The sequence below is a fragment of the Salmo trutta genome, chromosome 30, assembly GCF_901001165.1.
Source record: "Salmo trutta chromosome 30, fSalTru1.1, whole genome shotgun sequence".
NCBI classification, from domain to species: Eukaryota; Metazoa; Chordata; class Actinopteri; order Salmoniformes; family Salmonidae; genus Salmo; species Salmo trutta.
Genome location: NC_042986.1, coordinates 1,682,221 through 1,704,479, shown reverse-complemented (window position 1 = coordinate 1,704,479; position 22,259 = coordinate 1,682,221). Strand labels below are relative to the sequence as shown.

Genomic DNA, 22,259 nt, shown 5'->3' with positions numbered 1-22,259 from the left:
CAAGTATAAAGTACTTTGAAAGCAGGTAGGGATCAGGATACACTGCTGCTGCTGCAGTTAAAGGGAATATACTGGAAGATGAGCTCTATGAGCCCTGTGTAGAAATGAAAGCGAGAGAGCGAGAGAGACCATGCAAGTCTATATCGAGGTTGTCCTTCTTGATTACAGAGAGAATTACAAAATAACAAATATGTGACCGACCGGCTCGATTCGATCGTATGTAGCAAAACTTGAAATTGTGTTTTTTTTTTTTTACGTTGGATAAAAGTAGAGACTCAGAGCTAGAAAATGGTATATCGTACACTACAGTTCAGGAACAATGGGAAAGTAATTCTGTTTTGAAAGTTGATAACTTGTAACACCACTTTTGATAAAATTGCCCTTGAATGTTTAAGTACACCTACTGGAGAGCTCTTCTTTGTCTACACCCATTCAGCATCTTCACACCCTCTTAAGCCTTAGCCCCAAAAATCTTTTTAAGCATTCACATGTGAGGCCGTGTGCTAAACAGAGTGACTACAGTAGTGTACTAAATAACCAAAGATTGCAAGACTAAAGGCTGGTTTATACTGTCTATCGACATGTCTGTATACAGTTGTCATAGTTACATCATGAACATTCTATTGGTGTCCGACATCAAACTTGTCGTTGTTGTAATGAAAAATGATAAACACAAAACGACAGGCTGCATGACATCAGCAGCCTGGTGGTCCAAAATTGCATAACTGGTGTATTTTAACACCAATAAACCCATCCGTTTAACAATGAATTTAGTATATGTCAATCTAGCAAACCAGGGAACTAAAAGCAACTTTCTTAACAATGTTTTGTACTCCGTGACAAAAGGCCATGCAGCATAAACACTTCCGAGTTTTTTAACTTTGTTTCCATTGAACATGCCATACAAATAAAGGCATTTTAATTCATTATATAAAGAGTGCCCTGGTCCTCCTTTCTTTTTAATGTTTTGGTTTGTGTCTAGCTTGTTAGTTAGCTAACTAGCTAACGTTAAGTTAGCTGGCTAGCCAGTTCAAATAATGACCATATCATATAGCTGACAACATCTTAACTTTAGTTAATTTTTATTCATTATTACAGGAAAATAAACTCAATTAAGATAATTATTTACAAGTTAATGGCGAGCTAATTACAGAAAATACTTGGACACTGTCTCGTTGGCCTAACGTTATATCCTAATTTGACTTTGGTGCAGGTCATGTTGTTCTTCACTTCTCTGGTAAACACACACTATATCAAATAAAATCTACGTTTATTGTCAGGATACAGAAGGTGTAAATGGTACAGTGAAATGGTTACTTGCATAGTGGAGTCTTTTGTTTAGACATGTAGCTAACTAGCTAGCTAAACAATGAACCATAATCCTAACTTATAACTTTTCTACCCTGCTTGAATCTACAGGTAGCTAAAGCTAACCAACTAGGTTTAATGTTAGCTAGCTATGCAAACAGTTCTGAGATACAAATAATATTACTACACAGATCATACACATAATTTTAGCTAGCGAGCCAGACAGCCAGCTAACGTTAGCTAGCTAGCTAACAGTATGCTTTAACTTGAAATGAAAACAACTTTCTGACAAAATTAGAAACGTATGATATATGAAAATATAGCTAGCTAGACTCTCTTACCCGTATACATGGATGAACGCTTCTCCCTCTCTGTCACGGATGCCATGGTTGCCCTTAGTTTGAAGATGTAATCCGGAGACAGGAGTTTTATACAACAGCCTTCTGTGTGTTCTCTTTTCAACTCCCTCCACATATTTGCAATCAAACGCCTGAATTTTCTTCATCTCCTTAGCTATCATACTTTGCTTCCACCAGGCATTCCACTGATTTCAAAACTCAGTCCTCCAGAAAGTGAAGAGCATTAGCAACACTTTTGCAGTTCTTCATGATATCGTTAAAAAAGCTCCTTTAGAAAGAATTACTTACATATACTGAGCAGCTCATGTTATAGACAGAAGCGTACTACATAGCACACCAATTCGAACTCATCTCTCGGCATGTCCAGCCCATCCCTCATCCATTATCTCAGCCAATCATGGCTAGCGGGAAGGTTCCTGCCTTTTTCTGCTAAACCATCTAGGCTCGTAATTTAACAATTTTATTCGGATTTACAGATGGCATACAAGTTTGTTATTATGGCACATTGAAGTTCACATGTTCCAGAAGGCATTTCTACCAAATAACGCATTTTGATTAAAAAAAATGGTTCATTCAAATGCCTCTCCTGTGAAGTAGTGACGCTCGACATGTGCCTAATTTCCTGAAATGAGTCACATATAATTCCATTTACTGGCCCCTGAAGCCACCACTCTTCAACTCAATATTTTATAACGATCAAACAAGGAACTGAATTGTTGGAGCGAAATTCCATTACTTTCAGTCTCATGATAGATGTTAATTAGAATCATGAAATATTGACTTATTGAATATAATTATGAATATTGCATTATGAATTATGGAGTATGAGTTTTCTATTATGTTATCATGGGTATTTGAAAGCAGTATGGAGCCTCACCTGGGCACACCCCTTTTTCCCTTGTTCCCCTTCCTTATACCTATTTAGTGGTATGGTATTATGGCTCAGCTAGGCCTCAGTTATGGAGGAGGCCATACAGTTTTTGACTACTACTATATGTTTAAATCCGATCGCTTTTGCTTTGATCATGGATCGACTATAGCCTATGAAATTACCGTTGTTTGGAAACGTGAAACCTTTGTTTGGAGAATAATTTTTTGTTTTTATACAATCAAGGCTTGAAACTCTTTTTATTTTGGTTGCTTTGGAAGCGGGTCTGACTGTGGCACCACATACCTGTAGCCTCAAGGCAAGTTTTGAATTGGATTACATATTGCCTTTATAACAATGTTTTACAGCTGTCAAAGCTTCGTCCTCCTAAATTGGAAAAATCAACGGATACATTTTGGGAAGGTGATGGGATAGCCGTCATGGAAAAAAGGAAAGGAAAAGCCATCATGTCCTTGGATGCTTTAAGCATCCAGTATGGTGTGTTTTTGCTACGGCCACACTCAGACGTGGCCGCATGAACACATGAAAACGCATTGACTCCATCCGAAATTCTCAGACACGAAATCCCAGTGTCGGCACCCTAACTCTAGATGGTGTAACCCGCGTCAGCATCAGGAGAGGGTGATATGAGAGTGTGAGATGTATGTCTTAGATTAGAGATTATAAACTACCTGGCATAGTCAATCTGTTGTTTCTTTGACTTGATGAATTCCTGGGATCCTCCTGATTTATGACAGTTGGACTTCTGTTGCTTGTTGATGCGTCTTATCATTGTCCAGTAAGAGTATGGCAAGCACAGGGAGACCCTGGCATCAGATCACACATGCCGATGCATGGACACAGACAAGAACACACGCACGCATGCACACACGTTTATGTGCAAACGTACACACACACACACAAACACATGCACACATATACACACACACATATGCCAATGTTACTTCCCAAAACCAAGGTTCTGCTGCACTCCATACTCCTAATCTTTAAACACTGAGTGATTGGACCACAGAAGACCACAGTCTTGTAACCACCAAGATATCATCTCAGCCAAGTGTGTTCATGGTTCCAGTTCCAATCATGTTGATGCTGGCTGGAAGTGTGAGAGCGACCCTAGGGCAGCTGTTTAGGACATTACAAATGTGTTTTGTTGTGCTAGTCTGTGTGAATTTCGTGGCTGTTAATGAGAGGTCAATGAGCAGTGAATGACTGTGAGGTCAGGGAGAGAAGTTGGTCAGAGCAACAGGGGCCAGAGGCTGATTCTCTTGACGGATTGCTCTCTTGCTGCAGTTGTTCTTTCTCAATTCAATTAAAAAGGCTTTTATTGGTATGGGAAACATATGTTTACATTGCCAAAGCAAGTGAAATAAACAATCAGAAATGAACAGTAAACATAACACTCCTGAAAGTTCCAAAAGAATAGAGACATTTTAAATGTTATATTATGGCTATGTACAGTACAGTGCTGTAACAATGTGCAAATAGTTGAAATACAAAAGGGAAAATAAATAAATAGATAAATATGGGTTGTATATACAATGGTGTTTGTGCTTCACTGGTTGCCCTTTTCTTGTGGCAACAAGTCACAAATCTTGCTGCTGATGGCACAGTGTGGTATTTCACCTAATAGATATGGGAGTTGATCAAAATTCGATTTTTATTCTTTGTGGATCTGTGTAATCTGAGGGAAATATGTGTCTCCCGTATGGTCATACATTTGGCAGGAGGTTAGGAAGTGCAGCTCAGTTTCCACCTCATTTTGTGGGCAGCGTGCACATAGCCCGTCTTCTCTCGAGAGCCAGGTCTGCCGACGTCGGCTTCTCTCAATAGCAAGGCTGTGCTTACTGAGTCTGTATGTAGTCAAAGCTTTTCAAAATGTTGGGTTAGTCACAGTTGTCAGCGATTTCTGCCACTGTGTACTTTCGGTTTAGGGCCAAATAGCATTCCAGTTAGCTCTGTTTTTTTGGTATTCTTTTAAAAATGTGTCAAGCAGAGGTGGCACCACAGGTTCAAAGTGGTATGGCAAAATTCCTACATGTCTTTTCTGGGGCCTGGAGCTTTTCCTGATCTCATGACCTGGCCAGGTAAAACTCTGGGTCTTATTCGTAGGCTATGATCAAATATTATTATTATTATTATTATAATAGATACACTACATGGACAAAATTATGTGGACACCTGCTCGTCAAACATCTCATCATAAAATTATGGGCATTAATATGGAGTTGGTCCCCCCTTTGCTGCTATAACAGCCTCCAATCTTCTGGGAAGGCTTTCCACTAGATGTTGGAACATTGCTGCAGGTACTTGCTTACATTCAGCCACGAGCAATAGGTCGGTCACTGATGTTGGGCGATTAGGCCTGGCTCGCAGCCAGCGTTCCAATTCATCCCAAAGGTGTTCGATGGGGTTAAGGTCAGGGATCTGTGCAGGCCAGTCAAGTTCTTCTAAACCGATCTCGACAAATCATTTCAGTATGGACCTCACTTTATGCACGGGGGCATTGTCATGCTGAAACAGGAAAGGGCCTTCCCCAAACTGTTGCCACAAAGTTGGAAGCACAGAATCGTCTAGAATATAATTGTATGCTGTATCGTTAAGATTTCCCTTCACTGGAACTAAGGGGCCTAGCCCGATTCATGAAAAACAACCCCAGACCATTAATCCTCCTCCATCAAACTTTACAATTGGCACTATATATTCGGGCAGGTAGCGGCTCCTGGCATCCGTCAAACCCAGATTTGACCGTCGGACTTCCAGATGGTGAAGTGTGATTCATCATTCCAGAGAACGCGTTTCCACCCCTCCAGAGTACAATGGCGGTGAGCTTTACACCACTTCAGCCAACGCTTGGCATTGCGCATGGTCATCTTAGGCTTATATGCGGCTGCTCGGCAATGGAAACCCGTTTCATGAAGCTCCCGACGAACAGTTCTTGTGCTGACGTTGCTTCCAGAGGCAGTTTGGAACTCAGTAGTGAGTGTTGCAACCGAGGACAGACTATTTTTACGGCCTACATGCTTCAGCACTCGGTGGTCCAGTTCTGTGAGCTTGTGTGGACTGCCACTTTGCGGCTGAGTCGTTGTTGCTCCTTGACATTTCCACTTCACAATAACAACACTTACAGTTGACCGAAGCAGCTCTAGCAGGGCAGAAATTTGACAAACTGACTTGTTGGAAAGGCGGTGCCACGTTGAAAGTCACTGAGCTCTTCAGTACGGCCATTCTACTGTCGATGTTTGTCTATGGAGATTGCATGGCTGTGTGCTCTGACAGCAACGGGTGTGGCTGTAATATCCAAATCCACTCATTTGAAGGGTGTCCACATACTTTGTAGTGTAGTTTCTCTTTTCATCTGTGCTATGACTAAAGCGCTGGGTTTTTTCATGTCGGATCATGTGAATTGGAAACACTCCTTGCCTAAGGTGGATCAAACCCTTTGAAACTACCACAAACCCATTCTGAATCTGATATCAAAAGAGCCAGAGACAACTTCCATGGACAGCATACTCTGTAGTTTAGTGAACTATTATATCAGGGCAGAGCGTTATGCAAAGAATAGTTACAATGTCTTTAAACATAAATTCCTCTACTTTTCAACCTCATATCATTATGTCCAGCACAATATCAGTGTCTACATATGTGAAAACGGCATGTTCCAGACTTGGAGCATTGGTACTGCTTGCCATGTGGTAGCAGGGAGAACAGTCTATGACTTGGTTGGCTGGAGTTTTTTTTAACCATTTTTAGGGTCTTCCTATGACACCGCCTGGTATAAAATTCCTGGATAGCAGTTAGCTCGGCCCCAGTGATGTACTGGGCCGTACGCAATACTCTCTGTAGCGCCTTGCGGTTGGATGCCAAGCAGTTGCCATACCAAGATGTGATGCAGCCAGTCAAGATGCTCTCAATAGTGCAGCTGTTGAACTTTGAGGATCTGAGGCCCATAACAAATCCTTTCAGCTTCCTGAGCGAGAAGAGGTGTTGTCGTGCCCTCTTCACAACTGTGTTGGTGTGTGTAGATCATGATAGATCCTTAGTGATGTGGACACCGAGGAACTTGAAGCTTTTGACCTGTTCCACTACAGCCCCGTCGATGTGAATGGGTGCGCGCTCTGCCCTTTGTTTCCTGTAGTCCACGATCATTTCCTTTGTCTTGATGACATTGAGGTAGAGGTTGTTGGCCCACCAGAGGTTGGTTCCCTGGCGCTCACTGTAGGAACTGATTGCCTGTAAAATCCATATATTCAATCATTAAATCAAGTACTTTCAAAATGTTAATTGAAAATAATATCCCCCTTTTCATGAAGTAGATTTTATTGCATGTCACTCATTCTACTGCACTCTATTCTAACCAAACCTGCATTACCAGTTCATATCAGTAGGTGTCACTATGCACTAGCTTGTCAAAAAAGACTGATGATAGCTGCCTGTTTCTGTATTTGTGAACGTTATGGTGGTGCTAGAATCTATAAATTCTCTCTTTCTGCATTAGCCATCTGTTATGGTTTGACAAATGTTTTCCTATTGTTTGTGTAAACTGCTCTGTGGCAGAATTTGTAGGTTTTTAACTTTTAAGACAGTGACATGTGCGCCACAAACATTAGTGATTAATCACCTGCAGTGGAAATACAATTACATTACTGGACTAACATTTTTACATTTACACTTTAGTCATTTAGCAGACGCTCTTATCCAGAGCGACTTACAGTAGTGAGCGCATACATTTTCATACTTTCTTCATACTAGTCCCCCATGTTGACTGACTAACCTTTTCAGGAACTTCAGTCTCCCTTGACCTTGGGTAGCAGCAGGAGATCATTTCATCATCTTTATCCTGTGCCAAACACATTTATTCAAGGAGTCTAAATTGTTAACGTTAGCTGCTGGCTGCATGATTGCATCAACCTAGTTAGCTAATGTAAGCTCGCTAGCTAGCTATTTAGCTAGGCTACTCTAAAGCTAACGTTAGTAGCTAGTTTTCTTAGCTAGCTATAGATTAGATCATTCTAGCTAGTTTTAGAGGATGACTGCTTTTATTAACTGCTTTTATTAACACACCTTGTTTTCCATGAAAATGTGTGCTCTCTCATGAGGCAGGGCAAACAAGCAGACAGGAGAGGAGGGTTTCCACTAAATAACAGCCACAAAGTCAGATTCTTACAGACCGGAGAGGAGTGTGAGCGAAGAAAGAAACCAAGTACAGAGTCAAACAACAAGGTGTTTGTGCAGCTAAACAAGTTGTTAAGAGGTGTGGTTGATGAGGCTCTGTAGGCTGTAGCTAGGAGACCACTGTGACTGACAAGTGAATTCACCTATCGCAGTGAGCGTGGGAGTTACCGGGTGAAATGACAGGGACAGGGTTGCATTCACTAGACAAAGCTGAGGCTAACAGGCTAAAATTGGGAGAGATACTGTATGTAACTTGTCCAGTAAGAAAAACCTGCTTTCTTTTCCATTGCAAAATGTTTTTCAATGTTTTTTTATGACGTGAACTAATGAATATGTCTGGTAAAAGCGTTCAGAGTTTTGAAAGTAGTGTGACGGCGCCACACCAGATTAAAAAGTATTGGGGCAAATGCTGTCTCACCACGTTTTCCGGCAGCTCTGGTGTCAAGAAATTGTCTTTTTGTTTTTTCATGATTTGGTTAGGTCTAATTGTGTTGCTGTCCTGGGACTCTGGGATCTGTTTGGGGACTCTTCTCTACGTTAATCTCTCTGTAGGTGAGGGCTTTGTTACGGAAGGTTTGGGAATCGCTTCCTTTTAGGTGGTTGTAGAACTCACTGGCTCTTTTCACACACGCACACGCATACACACACACAGTGTGTCAATTGAGCCTCCTGTCAGCGCTCCGGGCCACAGCAAATAAGATTCTTTGCAGATCTGTCAGGGGGGGTCCTCATTAGCCTGTAGTGCCTGCATGTGTTCGATTAGTACGCTGTTTGGGAGGCTCACTTTGTATACACTGTATATGTAAATGTGTAGACTATGTACTGTATACAGTGTAATATAATGTTATTTAATGTACTGCAACAGGAGGCTATTCTGCACAGACACAGATAAGCAAATACACAGTATGTAACTTTAGTGGCCATAGAGAACAGATTTGGATGGAAATGGGATGTTTTCTGTTGTTCCTTATTCTCCTGCTTTATTAACAATTCTGAGGTCGGATTGTGTGTGTGTGTGCACGCACCTGAGTGTGCGTGCTTGTGAGAGCTTGCCAGTGTGGGAAGTCTGCGTGGCATGTTTCATGAATCCCTGCTTTCCATCAGTGTTGATGTGGCTTTGGATTTTATCTCCTTGCTGGCAGTGTCCTATGAAAACATGCCGTGTCTTGCATACATTAACAGCCTTAATAAAATGCCTCGAAGCAGCATGATTGATGAAACAATGATTATTTTTCAAATTGAAATGCGTACTCCCCACTTTGTTGTGGAGTCAACGTTCACGACCCGTGAATGGCCATTTTGTTTGCCATTGTTTCATATGAGAGTAATCTTCACCTTCATGTTTCACCCTGTAATTATCAAGAGGATATAAGGTTATGGAGCTGATGCTTAGACCAGATTCTGTTCAGTTGTAATGAGAAGAAAAAAGTTAACGCTGTTAACCTCCCTCTTAAAAAAATGACTGATGCCTTTGCCCATTGGGGTAAGAAACATACCGTATGTCAAAGTGCCTACCCCCTTAAGACAATGATTTGCAACCCAGATATCTTGCCAACAGAATGTTAATATGGTTGCCAGCGCAGTGAGAAATATATTAGTAGCGCCTATTGTACAGTATATCATCTCAGAAGTCCCTATCATCACAGAGGCTGCTGGCCATTTAAGTTTGGTGGCCCCCAGGGGTCAGACATAATTATTTATCTCATGGAGGAGAATAGGCAGGCCTTTAATCATCATCACAGGAGTACTACCAAGTCCTGAGTGCAATCAGGCCCTTTTATCATGGGCAGCCTCAGAGAGTGTGCCAGACTGTCTGATGAGCTGTCTGGACAAGTCTGCCTTCCTTCTTCAGAGAGAGACTGACCTCTAATCAATGCTGCAGTCAAGTGCACTTGACTGTACTCTTATACCCTACCTTACCCTCTACCTTACAGCACCCCATGGGGTGGTCTGGCACTGCTTTGTGTTTATCAAGAAAGGCCACCCATTCCTGTTAAAGGGTAATATTTCACCACTTTTCAACCTCATATGTATTATCTCCCGCACCATAGCAGTGTCTACATATGTGAAAACAGCCATTTGGGAGAGCATGGAAGAACCACGATGTTAAGATGAGCTCTTTTCAGTTGGTTATTTTTCTTCTTAACCATAATTGGTTTCTGTATACACGTACAGTTGGTAATGTGTCATTAACTTGAATTATGAGTGTTTCACTTTGAGTAATGCTGCTTTTACATGGTATGAGGCAGATGGTAGACGGCAAACCAGATGTCATTGTTTTCAATGACAGAACGATTGTAAATGCCATTGAGACTGGCGGTGAATGCCGTCAGCCGCCACGGTAGATGGGACTTGCCGCCAGAGTTAAAATATTTCAACTTTTGCCATCTGCCATAGTGTTGTTCTCTACCGGATGTGTGTTTACTGAAATCACCATAGCAACGCATACTGTAATGCTGGCTTGCTTTTGCCACCATTGTCTTTCTTGCTTTCTTGTCCCACTATGCCGACTGGTAGGACGCTTTTTTGCATCCCTCATCTAAACGCAGCATAACTTCTTGTTTGGCTCCTGAATGTTAAAGCAATGAAACTAAGATCCCTGCACCCTTCATTTCTTAGCTTCATCGTGGCATTCTTCTGCTTACATCTCTTGTCGTTCCACTAATTTCTGTGTTTTTATTTTGACTCTCCCCATCCAGTCTCAGTCTCAAGACCCTCCAGCAGTAAATTGTCCCTTGGCTGTGAGAAGTAGCAACATTTTCAAATCCTTATAGCATTTACATGCTGCGTCTGGGAACAGCTGCATCTGGGAACATGGATTGTGTCTGGGGTTCAAATGGCTGTAAATACAATTTGAGGATGAGAGACAGCTTTGTAAATAAAGACGTTTGATTTACAAATGGTTTGTTTTGTCTGTTAATGGACTTTCAGATCATTTGAACTGACGACCTTGACCTCACCCAGACACAACACTTGATTAGGCTATTTGGGCCAAGGCCTCATGAAGTGCAGTTATTCCCGCATATGTACATTATACAAATACCAAACCCAACAAACACTTTGCTGCTGGCCAACACTCTGCTCTGACACACAAACAAAATGTTCAAACGTTTCCCTCCTCTCGATAAATAGATTGAGCGTTGCTGTAACTCTCCAAACCCCTCACGCTACCGAGATAAATCCACTGGTACGATCAACAATGCTTGACACACTAAATCCCCGGCTGATTACCAGGCATTTACTGCTTATCACACTGCCCAGTTTTAATGGCCACTGGGCCACTCTCCACTCCTGGGCCAAAGCCAGATCCTTCCTTTCGCCTTTTATAACGTCCTCTGGTGGCTCATTCAGGCACATGCCTGATATATCTATATATATATATATATAGCACCAGACGCAAAAACAACAGAGGACAACAGAGGACATCTGAGTTTAACAGCGTTTGTGTCCAAAGCCAAATACCTTCTATTTCTTGTTCTGGCTTTCATGGTTTTGTTTTGGTGCTCTCTGGTCTTGTTGAAGTTGGAAGTTTAGTGGATGTCTGCATGTCAGATGGTTTCTTCTAGGCTTGAAAGGCAAGCCTCGTGACCACAGTGTCTTGAAATGATAACAGTAATGCGTGTCAGTGTCATTGTGGAATGCGGCTTGACATTCTGGAACGATGTCTGTATAATCAAAGAAACTACGGAAAACATGTTTGTTCTTCATAAACCCCAAATGGAGAATAAGCTTTCGTCTTACTTAGAAAATGTCACTTGATGGCTTTGATAAAGTCAACAATAGAGACACACTGTACTTACTTGTCGTGACTGCTGTTTGCTGCCACATGTGTCTTGTTGATTGTATTGATGTGGCTCCTTAGGATAACAAAAGGTTAGCTTATAGAGCAATATCCACTGTGCTGGAAAGAAACTGTTATGTTTTTCGATGGAATTTTCGCAGGGCGTCTGTGGTTAGACTGGCTGGCTTTGTGAATGTGTGTGCGTGCGCACATGTGTGAGTGTGTGTTTACTGGCCCTCCAGTGCTTGCTTTGCTAATTGTCCTGGCATTTGTCCATCTGTCTCCAGTTACCACCTGGCCCGATGAGATTGGCATGCGCCTGTATTTCTTGCTGATTGCTCTGTGTGTCTAAGGCTTCTCTATAAGAGGCGTGCAGGGCTTCCACTGTAATACACTGTACAGCGAGAGCAGGGCTTCTGTGGTACATTGACAGCGAGAGCTCTTCCACTACAATACACTGTACAGCGAGAGCTTTTCCAATACAATACACTGTACAGCAGAGCTCTTCCACTACAATACACTGTACAGCAGAGCTCTTCCACTACAATACACTGTACAGCAGAGCTATTCCACTACAATACACTGTACAGCAGAGCTCTTCCACTACAATACACTGTACAGCGAGAGCTCTTCCACTACAATACACTGTACAGCAGAGCTCTTCCACTACAATACACTGTACAGCGAGAGCTCTTCCACTACAATACACTGTACAGCAGAGCTCTTCCACTACAATACCTTGTACAGCGAGAGCTCTTCCACTACAGTACACTGTACAGCAGAGCTCTTCCACTACAATACACTGTACAGCAGAGCTCTTCCACTACAATACACTGTACAGCAGAGCTCTACCACTACAATACACTGTACAGCAGAGCTCTTCCACTACACTACACTGTATAGCGAGAACTCTTCCACTACAATACACTGTACAGCAGAGCTCTTCCACTACAATACGGTGTACAGCAGAGCTCTTCCACTACAATACGGTGTACAGCAGAGCTCTTCCAATACAGTACGCTGTACAGCAGAGCTCTTCCACTACAATACACTGTACAGCAGAGCTCTTCCACTACAGTACACTGTACAGCAGAGCTCTTCCACTACAATACACTGTACAGCAGAGCTCTTCCCCTACAATACACTGTACAGCAGAGCTCTTCCACTACAATACACTGTACAGCAGAGCTCTTCCACTACAATACACTGAACAGCAGAGCTCCTCCACTACACTACACTGTACAGCAGAGCTCTTCCACTACAGTACACTGTACAGCAGAGCTTTTCCACTACAGTACACTGTATAGCAGAGCTCTTCCACTACAATACACTGTACAGCAGAGCTCTTCCACTACAGTACACTGTATAGCAGAGCTCTTCCACTACAGTTCACTGTAGAGCAATCACACTGATTTGTATATTATTTGCAGTATGTTTCTTACTCTCTGCTCTTTGTCATTTCTTGGCCACAGATGTTGACGAGTGTCAGGTCCACAACGGAGGCTGCCAGCACCGATGCGTCAACACCAGAAGCTCGTTCTACTGCGAATGCAACCCAGGCACCCGCCTGTACACAGATGGCCGGACATGCATCGGTAAGGAGTAGTGTGAAATTGCCCTTAGACCAGTGATTCCAAAACTATGGGTCGCCTGTTTCACATGGGGTCACCTGATATGAAAATGGGGTCGCAGGAACATTTCCAAAATCACCCCCAAAATGTTTTTATTTTTATCGTTTGTATCTCAAAATCATTGTAATGTGGTTACCCTTAAAAATTGAAATGATGATTGTTGAAATCTAAACGATAAAATTCAATCAGAGTGGCCTTAGATTGTGGGAAAAGTCCGCACTTGACTGATGCGCTTGAATCGGAGAGCAGTGATGAGGAGCGCACTGTTGACCACGCCCCCTGACTTTGAGAAGCTCCGATGCGACATGCACCAAGCACACCCATCACATCAGTGGTGGTGAGATAAGAGATAATGTCAGACTCATTTGCAATTGACTGTATAGCGCCACATTAAAAGTATGTGATCGTGAGTTGAGAAAACAATCAGAAATACTGTTAGAATGTTTTGCAATTGCCTGCCATAGCCCCAAATAAAAAAGTAAACATTGGCTGTTAATTACAAAAAAAAATTGTGGTTGGGGTCATGAGAACTTTCAGATATCTAAACGGGATCGTGGACGAAAAAAGTTGGGGAACACCTGCCCTAGACGCTGACCTTGGGTCAGTTTTGCATTTCCCCACTAATGGTTAAGGTTAGGCTTGGGCGAGGGGAAGCTGATTCTAGGTCTCTACTGTACCTAGGGGAACTTTACCCTGGAGCCATCAGTGAGATCTAAAGGGAGGGTGGAGCTGTGGAGGGGCACCTAAGGTCAACCAAGGTCAGGGGTGAGGGGTTTGGGAGTGATAGGGGTTTGGGATGAAAGAGGTGGATCTGGTCCAACGTGCTGTTTGTATCCCATTGTTGCCCTCACCATCTGGAAACTACGCTATGGTAGAGGCTGGGACTCACATCAAAGCAGGGAAAGGGGTCTTCACCTTCTGCTTGTGTCAAAAGGGGGAATCAAAGAGTCTTTTGTGCTGGCAAAAGAGGTGCTTTCCAACTGTTCTCCAGCAGCCCTTACAGAGCAGGTTTGTGTCTGGGCGTATATACTGTATTAGCGCAGTGTCTACCTCTCTCTTTTCTCTTCCTCTCACACACATGCACACATGCACACATGCACACACGCATACATGAACACACACACACTCTCTCTCTTTTTCTCTCTCTCACATTGCACTGTATCATGGCTATGGCACACAACAACAGCATGTCAGGTTAACTCAAATCAAATCAAATTGTACATATGCGCCGAATACAACTGGTGTAGACTTTACCATGAAATGCTTGCTTATGAGCCCTTCCCAACAATAAAGAGTTTAACCCACTTGAGTCGATTGACGCACTGGTGTGTCAATCTAAGTAACATAATAAAAAAAATCCCCATTTAAAATCTGTCAGTTTAAGGTAGAAATATATTTGTTTGCTTTGGATGCGTCCCAATCCACTGCATCTGCCAATGTTGCACTTCCGCATCTGCAGTGAAAAGTGACATCCTGAAAATCTGTCTTCTCACTAAAACATATGTAGAGTCCGAACAGTTTGTCATACAAACTACTATGGAAAGGGGAGACTCTCAGGTACATGAAGGTGTTCTCTGTTTTGCTCTACGACCACCACAAGTGGCAAGGGACTCGTCTGAAGTCGGTACCATTGATGTGCTAACTTCTGTTTGTAGCTTCCGAATCATTTGGGCTACAAATTAATGTGACCTCACTGTGGAAAAGGGAGATTCTCACGAATACGATGATCTTCTACGTTTTGCTCTATGAACCCCACAAGTGTCACGGGACTCGTCTGAAGGTAACTAGGACCGGTGAAAAAAACTAAATTGAACTATGAAGGTAGTTTTGTGCCTACCCAAATTATGAGTAAAAATAAATATATACACTATTGTTCAAAAGTTTGGGGTCACAAGAAATAAATCTTTTTGTACATTAAAAGAACATCAAATTGATCAGAAATACAGTGTAGACATTGATAATGTTGTAAATGACTCTTATAGCTGGAAACGGCTGATTTCTTAAATTGAACATCTACATAGGCGTACAGAGGCCCATTATCAGCATCCATCACTCCTGTGTTCCAATGGCATGTTGTGTTAGCTAATCCAAGTTTATCATTTTAAAAGGATAATTGAACATTAGAAAACACTTTTGCAATTGTGTTAGCACAGCTGAAAACTGTTGTCCTGATTAAAGAAGCAATAAAACTGGCCTTCTTTAGACTAGTTGAGTATCTGGAGAACCTTCATTTGTGTGTTCGATTTGTGGAGTGATTTGTGGAGTGGTTGAAAAACTAGTCTTAATGACTCCAACCTAAGTATATGTAAACTTCCGACTTCAACTGTAGATATTCCGTTAAAAAATCTACCGTTTCCAGCTACAAAGTAATTTACAAAATTACTTTAATGGACAAAAAAAAGTATTTATTTCAAAAACAAGGACATTTCTAAGTGACCCCAAACTTTTGAACGGTAGTGTGTACATATATACAATTGAAGTCAGAAGTTTACATACACTTAGGTTGGAGTCATTAGAACTAGTTTTTCAACCACTCCACAAATTTCTTTTTAACAAACTTTATACTTTGCTGCAAAAAGTGCGAATCAATCCCAGAACAACAGCAAAGGACCTTGTGAAGATGCTGGAGGAAACAGGTGCAAAAGTATCTATATCCACAGTAAAACAAGTCCTATATTGACCTGAAAGGCCGCTCAGCAAGGAAGAAGCCCCTGCTCCAAAACCGCCATAAAAAAAGCCAGACTATGGTTTGCAACTGCACATGGGGACAAAGATCGGACTTTTTGGAGAAATGTCCTCTGGTCTGATGAAACAAAAATAGAACTGTTTGGCCATAATGACCATTGTTATGTTTGGAGGAAAAAGGGGGAGGCTTGCAAGCCGAAGAACATCATCCCAACCATGAAGCACGGGGGTGGCAGCATCATGTTGTGGGGGTGCTTTGCTGCAGGAGGGACTGGTGCACTTCACAAAATAGATGGCGTATGAGGTAGGAAAATGACATGGATATATTGAAGCAATATCTCAAGACATCAGTCAGGAAGTTAAAGATTTGTCACAAATGGGTCTTCCAAAATTGACAATGACCCCAAGCATACAAAATGGCTTAAGGACAACAAAGTCAAGGTATTGGAGTGGCCATCACAAAGCCCTGACCTCAATCCTATGGAATATATATGGGCAGAACTGAAAAAGCATGTGCGAGCAAGGAGGCCTACAAACCTGACTCAGTTACACCAGCACTGTCAGGAGGAATGGGCCAAAATTCACCCAACTTATTGTGGGAAGCTTGTGGAAGGTTACCCAAAATGGTTGACCCAAGTTAAACAATTTAAAGGCAATGCTACTAAATACTAACTGAGTGTATTTAAACTTCTGACCTACTGGGAATGTGATGAAAGAAATACAAACTGAAATAAATAATTCTCTCTACTATTATTCTGACATTTCACATTCTTAAAATAAAGTGGTGATCCTAACTGACCTAAGACGGGGAATTTTTACTAGGATTAAATATCAGGAATTGTGAAAAACTGAGTTTAAATGTATTTGGCTATGGTTTATGTAAACTTCTGACTTCAACTGTATTTCCTGAGCTTTGTTGTATCTCCTAGATATCGGACAAACTCTTAAAAACCATGTTTCTTATGTTACGTTTTTTGACTGTCTTCTTTGCTATTTATGAATGTGTTTTTCAATGCGTTTCTCTGGGCTATACAGTAGTAGTAAAGGTCAAATTCAATAATTTATCAAATAATTATTTTCTTTTTTATACCTAAAGAGGACCTACAAGTGAAAATCAAATAGCTAAATGATCCGTAGTATGACCATAGTAAAACAATTCCAAATGATTGCTTATAATTAAGAATTTAAAATAAATGGTAACACAAGTGGAATATAATAAAATACACAAGAATGGAGCTACAGTATATACAGGGAATACGAGGGCCCATGCCAAATCTTTTCAGTCTTCTGAGGGGGAAGAAGCGCTGCCGTGCCCCCTTCACGACTGTGTGGGTATGTGTGGACCAGATTAGGTCCTTTGTGATGTGGATGCAAAGGAACTTGAAGCTCTCAACCCGCTCCAAAACAGCCCCCTCACTCCACAACAGCCCCTCTTTCTCCTATAGTCCACAATAAGCTCCTTGGTCTTACTGACGTTGAGGGAGAGGTTGTTGTCCTGGCACCACACTGCTAAGTTTCTGACCTCCTCCCTGTAGGCGGACTCATCGCTGTTGGTGATCAGGTCTACCACCGTCGTGTTATCGGCAAACTTAATGATGATGTTGAACTTGTGCGTGGCCATGCAGTCGTGGGTGAACAGGGAGTACAGGAGAGGACTGAGCACACACACCTGAGGGGCCCCTGTGCTGAGGGTCAGCGTGGCGGCGGTGTTGTTGCCTACCCTCACAACTTGGCGCCGGCCCGTCAGGAAATCCAGGAACACTTGGTGATGAGCTTGAAGGGGACTATGGTGTTGAATGCTGAGCTGTAGTCTATGAACAGCATTCTCACATAGTTATTTCCCCACTTGTCCAGGTGGGAGAGGGCAGTGTGGAGTCATTGTGTCATCTGTGGGTCTGTTGGGGCAGTATGCGAATTGGAGTGGGTCTAGGGTGTCTGGGATGATGGTGTTGATGTGTGTCATGACCAGCCTTTCAAAACAGTTCATAATTACAGATGTGAGTGCTACAGGACGATAGTTGTTTAGGCAGGTTACCTTGGAGCTCTTGGGAACAGGGACAAGGGTGGTCAGCTTGAAACATGTTGGGATTACAGACTGAGACAAGGAGAGATTGAAAATGTCTGTGAAGACACTTGCCAGCTGGTCTGCACATTCTTTGAGAACACCCCCTAGTATTCCGCCTTGTGGTTGTTAACCCGTTTAAATGTTTTGATCATGTGGGACACGGCGAGCGAGATCACATACAGTAGTCATCCAAAAAACAAGTGCTTTCATGCAAGGCACAGTGTTATATTCCTCGAAGCGAGCATAAAATACAGTTAGCTAATTTGGGAGTTCTGCATTGCATGGCTGGGTTTCCCATTATAATCCGTTATCATCTGCAAGCCCTGCCACATACGATGAGCGTCGGCGCCGGTGTAATAGGATTCCACCTTCCTCCTAAATTGTCCTTTAGCACGTTTGATGTCTTGTCAGAGGTCATAGTGAGCTTTCTTGTATGCGCCCGTGTCCCATTCCTTGTAAGCGGTAGCTCCCAAAGGAAGACGAGGGAGGGCCTTGTATGCGTTTCTGTGGTTAGAATAAAAGTGGTTTAGAGTTTTAGCACCCCTAGTGGCGCAGGAGACATGTTGCTAGAAGTGAGGTGGAACGGTTTTAAGTCTACCCGTGCTATAGTCTCTACACACCAGAAACACTGCCTCTGGGTGAGCCTTTTCTTGTTTGTTTATAGCCCCATACAGTTTGTTGAGTGCCAGAGTGTTTGTTGTTGGCTTGGGGTGGGATGTAGACAGCTGTGATAATTACGGATGAGAAATCTCTTGCAAGATTAAAGGGTCTGGAGCTTACCATGAGGTATTCTTTATCAGGTGAGAAAGAGCTAGAGATTTCCTTCACACTTGAAGTAGCACACCAGTTGTTTTTTATTTTAAAAAACACTACACCTCCTTGCGACTTCTACAAAGCCTCTGTACGATCCTGCCTCTGCATGGAGAATCCACCGAGTACTACCAGCCACGTTTCAGTAAGACATACATATAACATCCAGCTTTCCAAGTCTCTCTGATAGGAGATGTTACGTTCCCACTAGACAAACTCAAGATATCGCTCATGGAAGGGGGACTAACAAAGAAAATCACTTTGACAACCAAAACAAAACAGAAAGGGGTTCAAAAAGGTTTCTGAAAGGCACCCATGTGGGTTCCCACTGAAAGTTGGCAAAGCCACTAGTAAGACACCCACCATGGATTCCCACTAGGTTTGCCTCCAAAAAGACAAACTAAAAGAAAAACCCACAACTACTTCGGATAGGGCGTAAAAAGAAAATGAGTCTTCTTTCAAACTTAAGAGGTTGAGCTCAAAATCGCACTTCAGCTGACATGAAATGTAGCTCTCCCAACATCTCTGAAGCTCAACTGGAGCACTGAGCCAGCCACTCTTAAATATCACCTGGGCTAGCACAGGTGAAACACCTTCTGACTAACAAAATGGACAAGCCAGCACACATACTTACTAACAAGGTGACACCGATTGGTGTGCCCTACGTGCTAACGTGATACCTCAAAATATTAAAAATTCTGTAACAGAGAGACTCGAACGAAGATCATCCATGTTATTCTCCAGTGACTGGACATTTTCCAATAGAACGGAGGAGAGGACCGTTTGGTTTTGTCTTTGCCTCAATTTCACCAGGAATCCACCTTGTCTCCCGTGTCTACACCTGCAGCGTTTTGTTAGCCCATGGAACAAAGGAATAGGATCCGGTATGAACAGTGGAATAGCTCAGTTGGAGTTGAAGTCGTATTTTAAGTCCAATTTGAGGAGGTTAGTAACTGTCGATCTGATGGCCAGAAGTGGCTGGAGGTCATATGTGATAGTAGTATGACATTTCTGTATCAAAAACGTAAAGATAAACATGATAAAAGTCACTATATAGCAAAGTTGTTACCTTTCTCTTGTCTCTCTGATTGATTTAGGACCGTTGCCTCGCAGTGGGCCATGGGAAGCCCCCGCGGCCTGTCGAAACATTGTTGGCTTTGACCAGGGCCAGTTTGAAGGAAATGTTACAACTTGCCTACAAATAGCCTGATTTGTGTTTTTTTTATGAGTAATTACCACAGAGATGGGAACCCATTCATATTATTAACGTTTTTATAGAAATGGGCCCCAAATTACACTACCTCAGTTTGTGATTATAATTATTAATTCATTGATTCATCCTTTTCCTGGAGAGCTACGAGTGTGCAAGCTTTTGTTCCAGCCCTGCACTAACACAACTGATTCAGCTAACCAAGGTCCTGGCAAACAATTAATTAGTAAAATCAGGTGTGTTAGAGCTGGGCTGGAACAAATATGTGCACCCCCTGTAGCTCTTGAGTGTTGGCCACCCCCAAAGCCGTCATTTCAGTTCAACTACAAATACTTTTAACCCCATTGCTGTTCCTATTCACCACTGAGAGGTAGAACATGTGCTCCGACACACGCACTAATCTTAGATTCCCTCTTGGCGTCTGCACTTCAACTGCGTGCAGTCCAGAAGTGCATATTCAATCTAGTTATTTATTTAGATTTTAAATCAGGCTACTTTGATGTCACGGAACGCTCTGATGGCATGATGTGTCATACAAACCATCTCATTCTTCTCATGCTGTTGTTTTTTTGCCAGGCCTTGTTTTCCTCCTTTAAATTAAAGGCAGCTTACAAACTCAAGGATGTTCCAAACAGTAGAGCAAAATAAGACACCATACATAAACTCTGTGACATATGCTTTAATGAGAAACATATGACTGACGTCACAAAATATTTTTTATCAAAGACTCAGATTGAGCTCGATTTATTTTAAATTAATATCCCTGAAAAAAAGTATAGACCCTGTGCTGGAAATGTTTAATGTTTGTGATTTTCTAATAACACATTTCTGTGTTCTATTCATGTGCTTTTCTAATAACAGTTTTCTGTGTTCATACAAGTGACCACATTGAACGAATCCTCACTTATCAGTATCTGCAATTTGGCAGTACGCCCAGACCTGGTTTGAGAACGAAAAATATCCCAGTTTCAAGGTCTCACCTTAGAGAGAAGAAGCCTTGTGAGGTATTGGTCGGTCACATGAACGAAGCAAACATTAATTATTTATGAATGATGAATAAGCTAAATCATGCAAATAGGACTTGTCTGCAGTATATAAGGGAATTAACGAGACTGCCCCGTTAGAGCTCCTAACAGATGTTCACTATGGTGCATCAAGTTTGTTGGAACCTCTCCAACCTCTCCAGATAATTAAAAATGATTCATTTAAGATTGATTTCAAATGTCCCTGTGTAAGAATTTGCACGACAACACACGTATATGTGTCTGGCCTTTTGGATTATTTATGAGCCCTAAGTAGTCTCAACTGTTCCCTAGCACAGAGCTTCCCAAAAAACTCTTTACACCGGAGTTGTCTTGAGATGGCTATGCATATTCAAGGCATGAGGCTAGTAGCATAGCAGCTCTCTCCTTTGAATACAGGCGGTTGACGTCAACAACCCTCATCGAATATTTAAAAAAGCATTACAATAATGAGATGTGTCCACCAATCCAAAGAAAGGATTGGCGGGAGGTAGACAGCCCACCGTGCCACTTTGTGGACAACAACTCCCATTTGTTATGGCGGAGAGACATGTATCTTGTCAGTATATCCATAATCTTTGCTCTTTCTTCCCCATGTCATTCTTTCACTCACATCTCATCTGGGTTCAGGCTTAGCACAGCCAAAGGAGCCAACTCATCCATCATTGGGAAAATGATCATTGCTATTTGAGAATTAGTATGAAATGTGGACCAAAATTAGACCTACGTGGCTCATATATTGGTCATGTGACATTTTGGGTGATTTACTATCGATGGAGAACATATCGGCAATTTACTTGCCAAAGCAACCCTGTCAAGTGAGTCATTATGGCTTCCCGGGGCACGTTGTCAGTCAGGGGAAGACCTGATACTTTCCACTGAAGATCTCACAGCTTTCCTGAATAAACATATGCCAAACACAACCCCCTGCCCCTATACCACTCTGGGCACTAGATCTGACAGGATAAGATAGGTGTGGGAAATATTGCAAGTTCCACCTAGTGGGCAAGGTTGAGCAACTATCATATTGCTTATATCTATCCAGTCCTTTCATTTTTTTTTTTACATTTTAGATATGCATAATGTTCCTAGGCTCTAGAGCAGGGATATTCAACTCTTACCCTACGAGGTCTGGAGCCTGCTGATTTTATGTTCTACCTCATAATTCATTGCACCCACCTGGTGTGCCAGGTCTAAATCTGTTCCTGATTAGAAGGGAACAATGAAACCAAGCAGTGGAACTGGCTCCGAAGGTCCAGAGTTGAGTCTGAGGGATCTAGGGGTGAGCGGAAAGGGTTGTGTCTAGTCAAGGTCCACTGCAATGAGC

The 22,259-nt window shown here is 42.3% G+C and overlaps 1 protein-coding gene across 3 annotated transcripts in view; it reads left to right on the top strand.

Annotated features, from left to right (window-relative positions):
• The window catches only part of LOC115168938 (multiple epidermal growth factor-like domains protein 6), a 198,501-nt gene that overhangs the window by 66,656 nt on the left and 109,586 nt on the right, over window positions 1–22,259 (top strand). For all 3 annotated transcript variants that reach the window (XM_029724469.1, XM_029724470.1, XM_029724468.1), the window contains one exon: window positions 12,982–13,104. In XM_029724469.1, coding sequence (XP_029580329.1) covers window positions 12,982–13,104 — 123 coding nt within the window. The remainder of the gene's footprint in view (window positions 1–12,981; window positions 13,105–22,259) is intronic.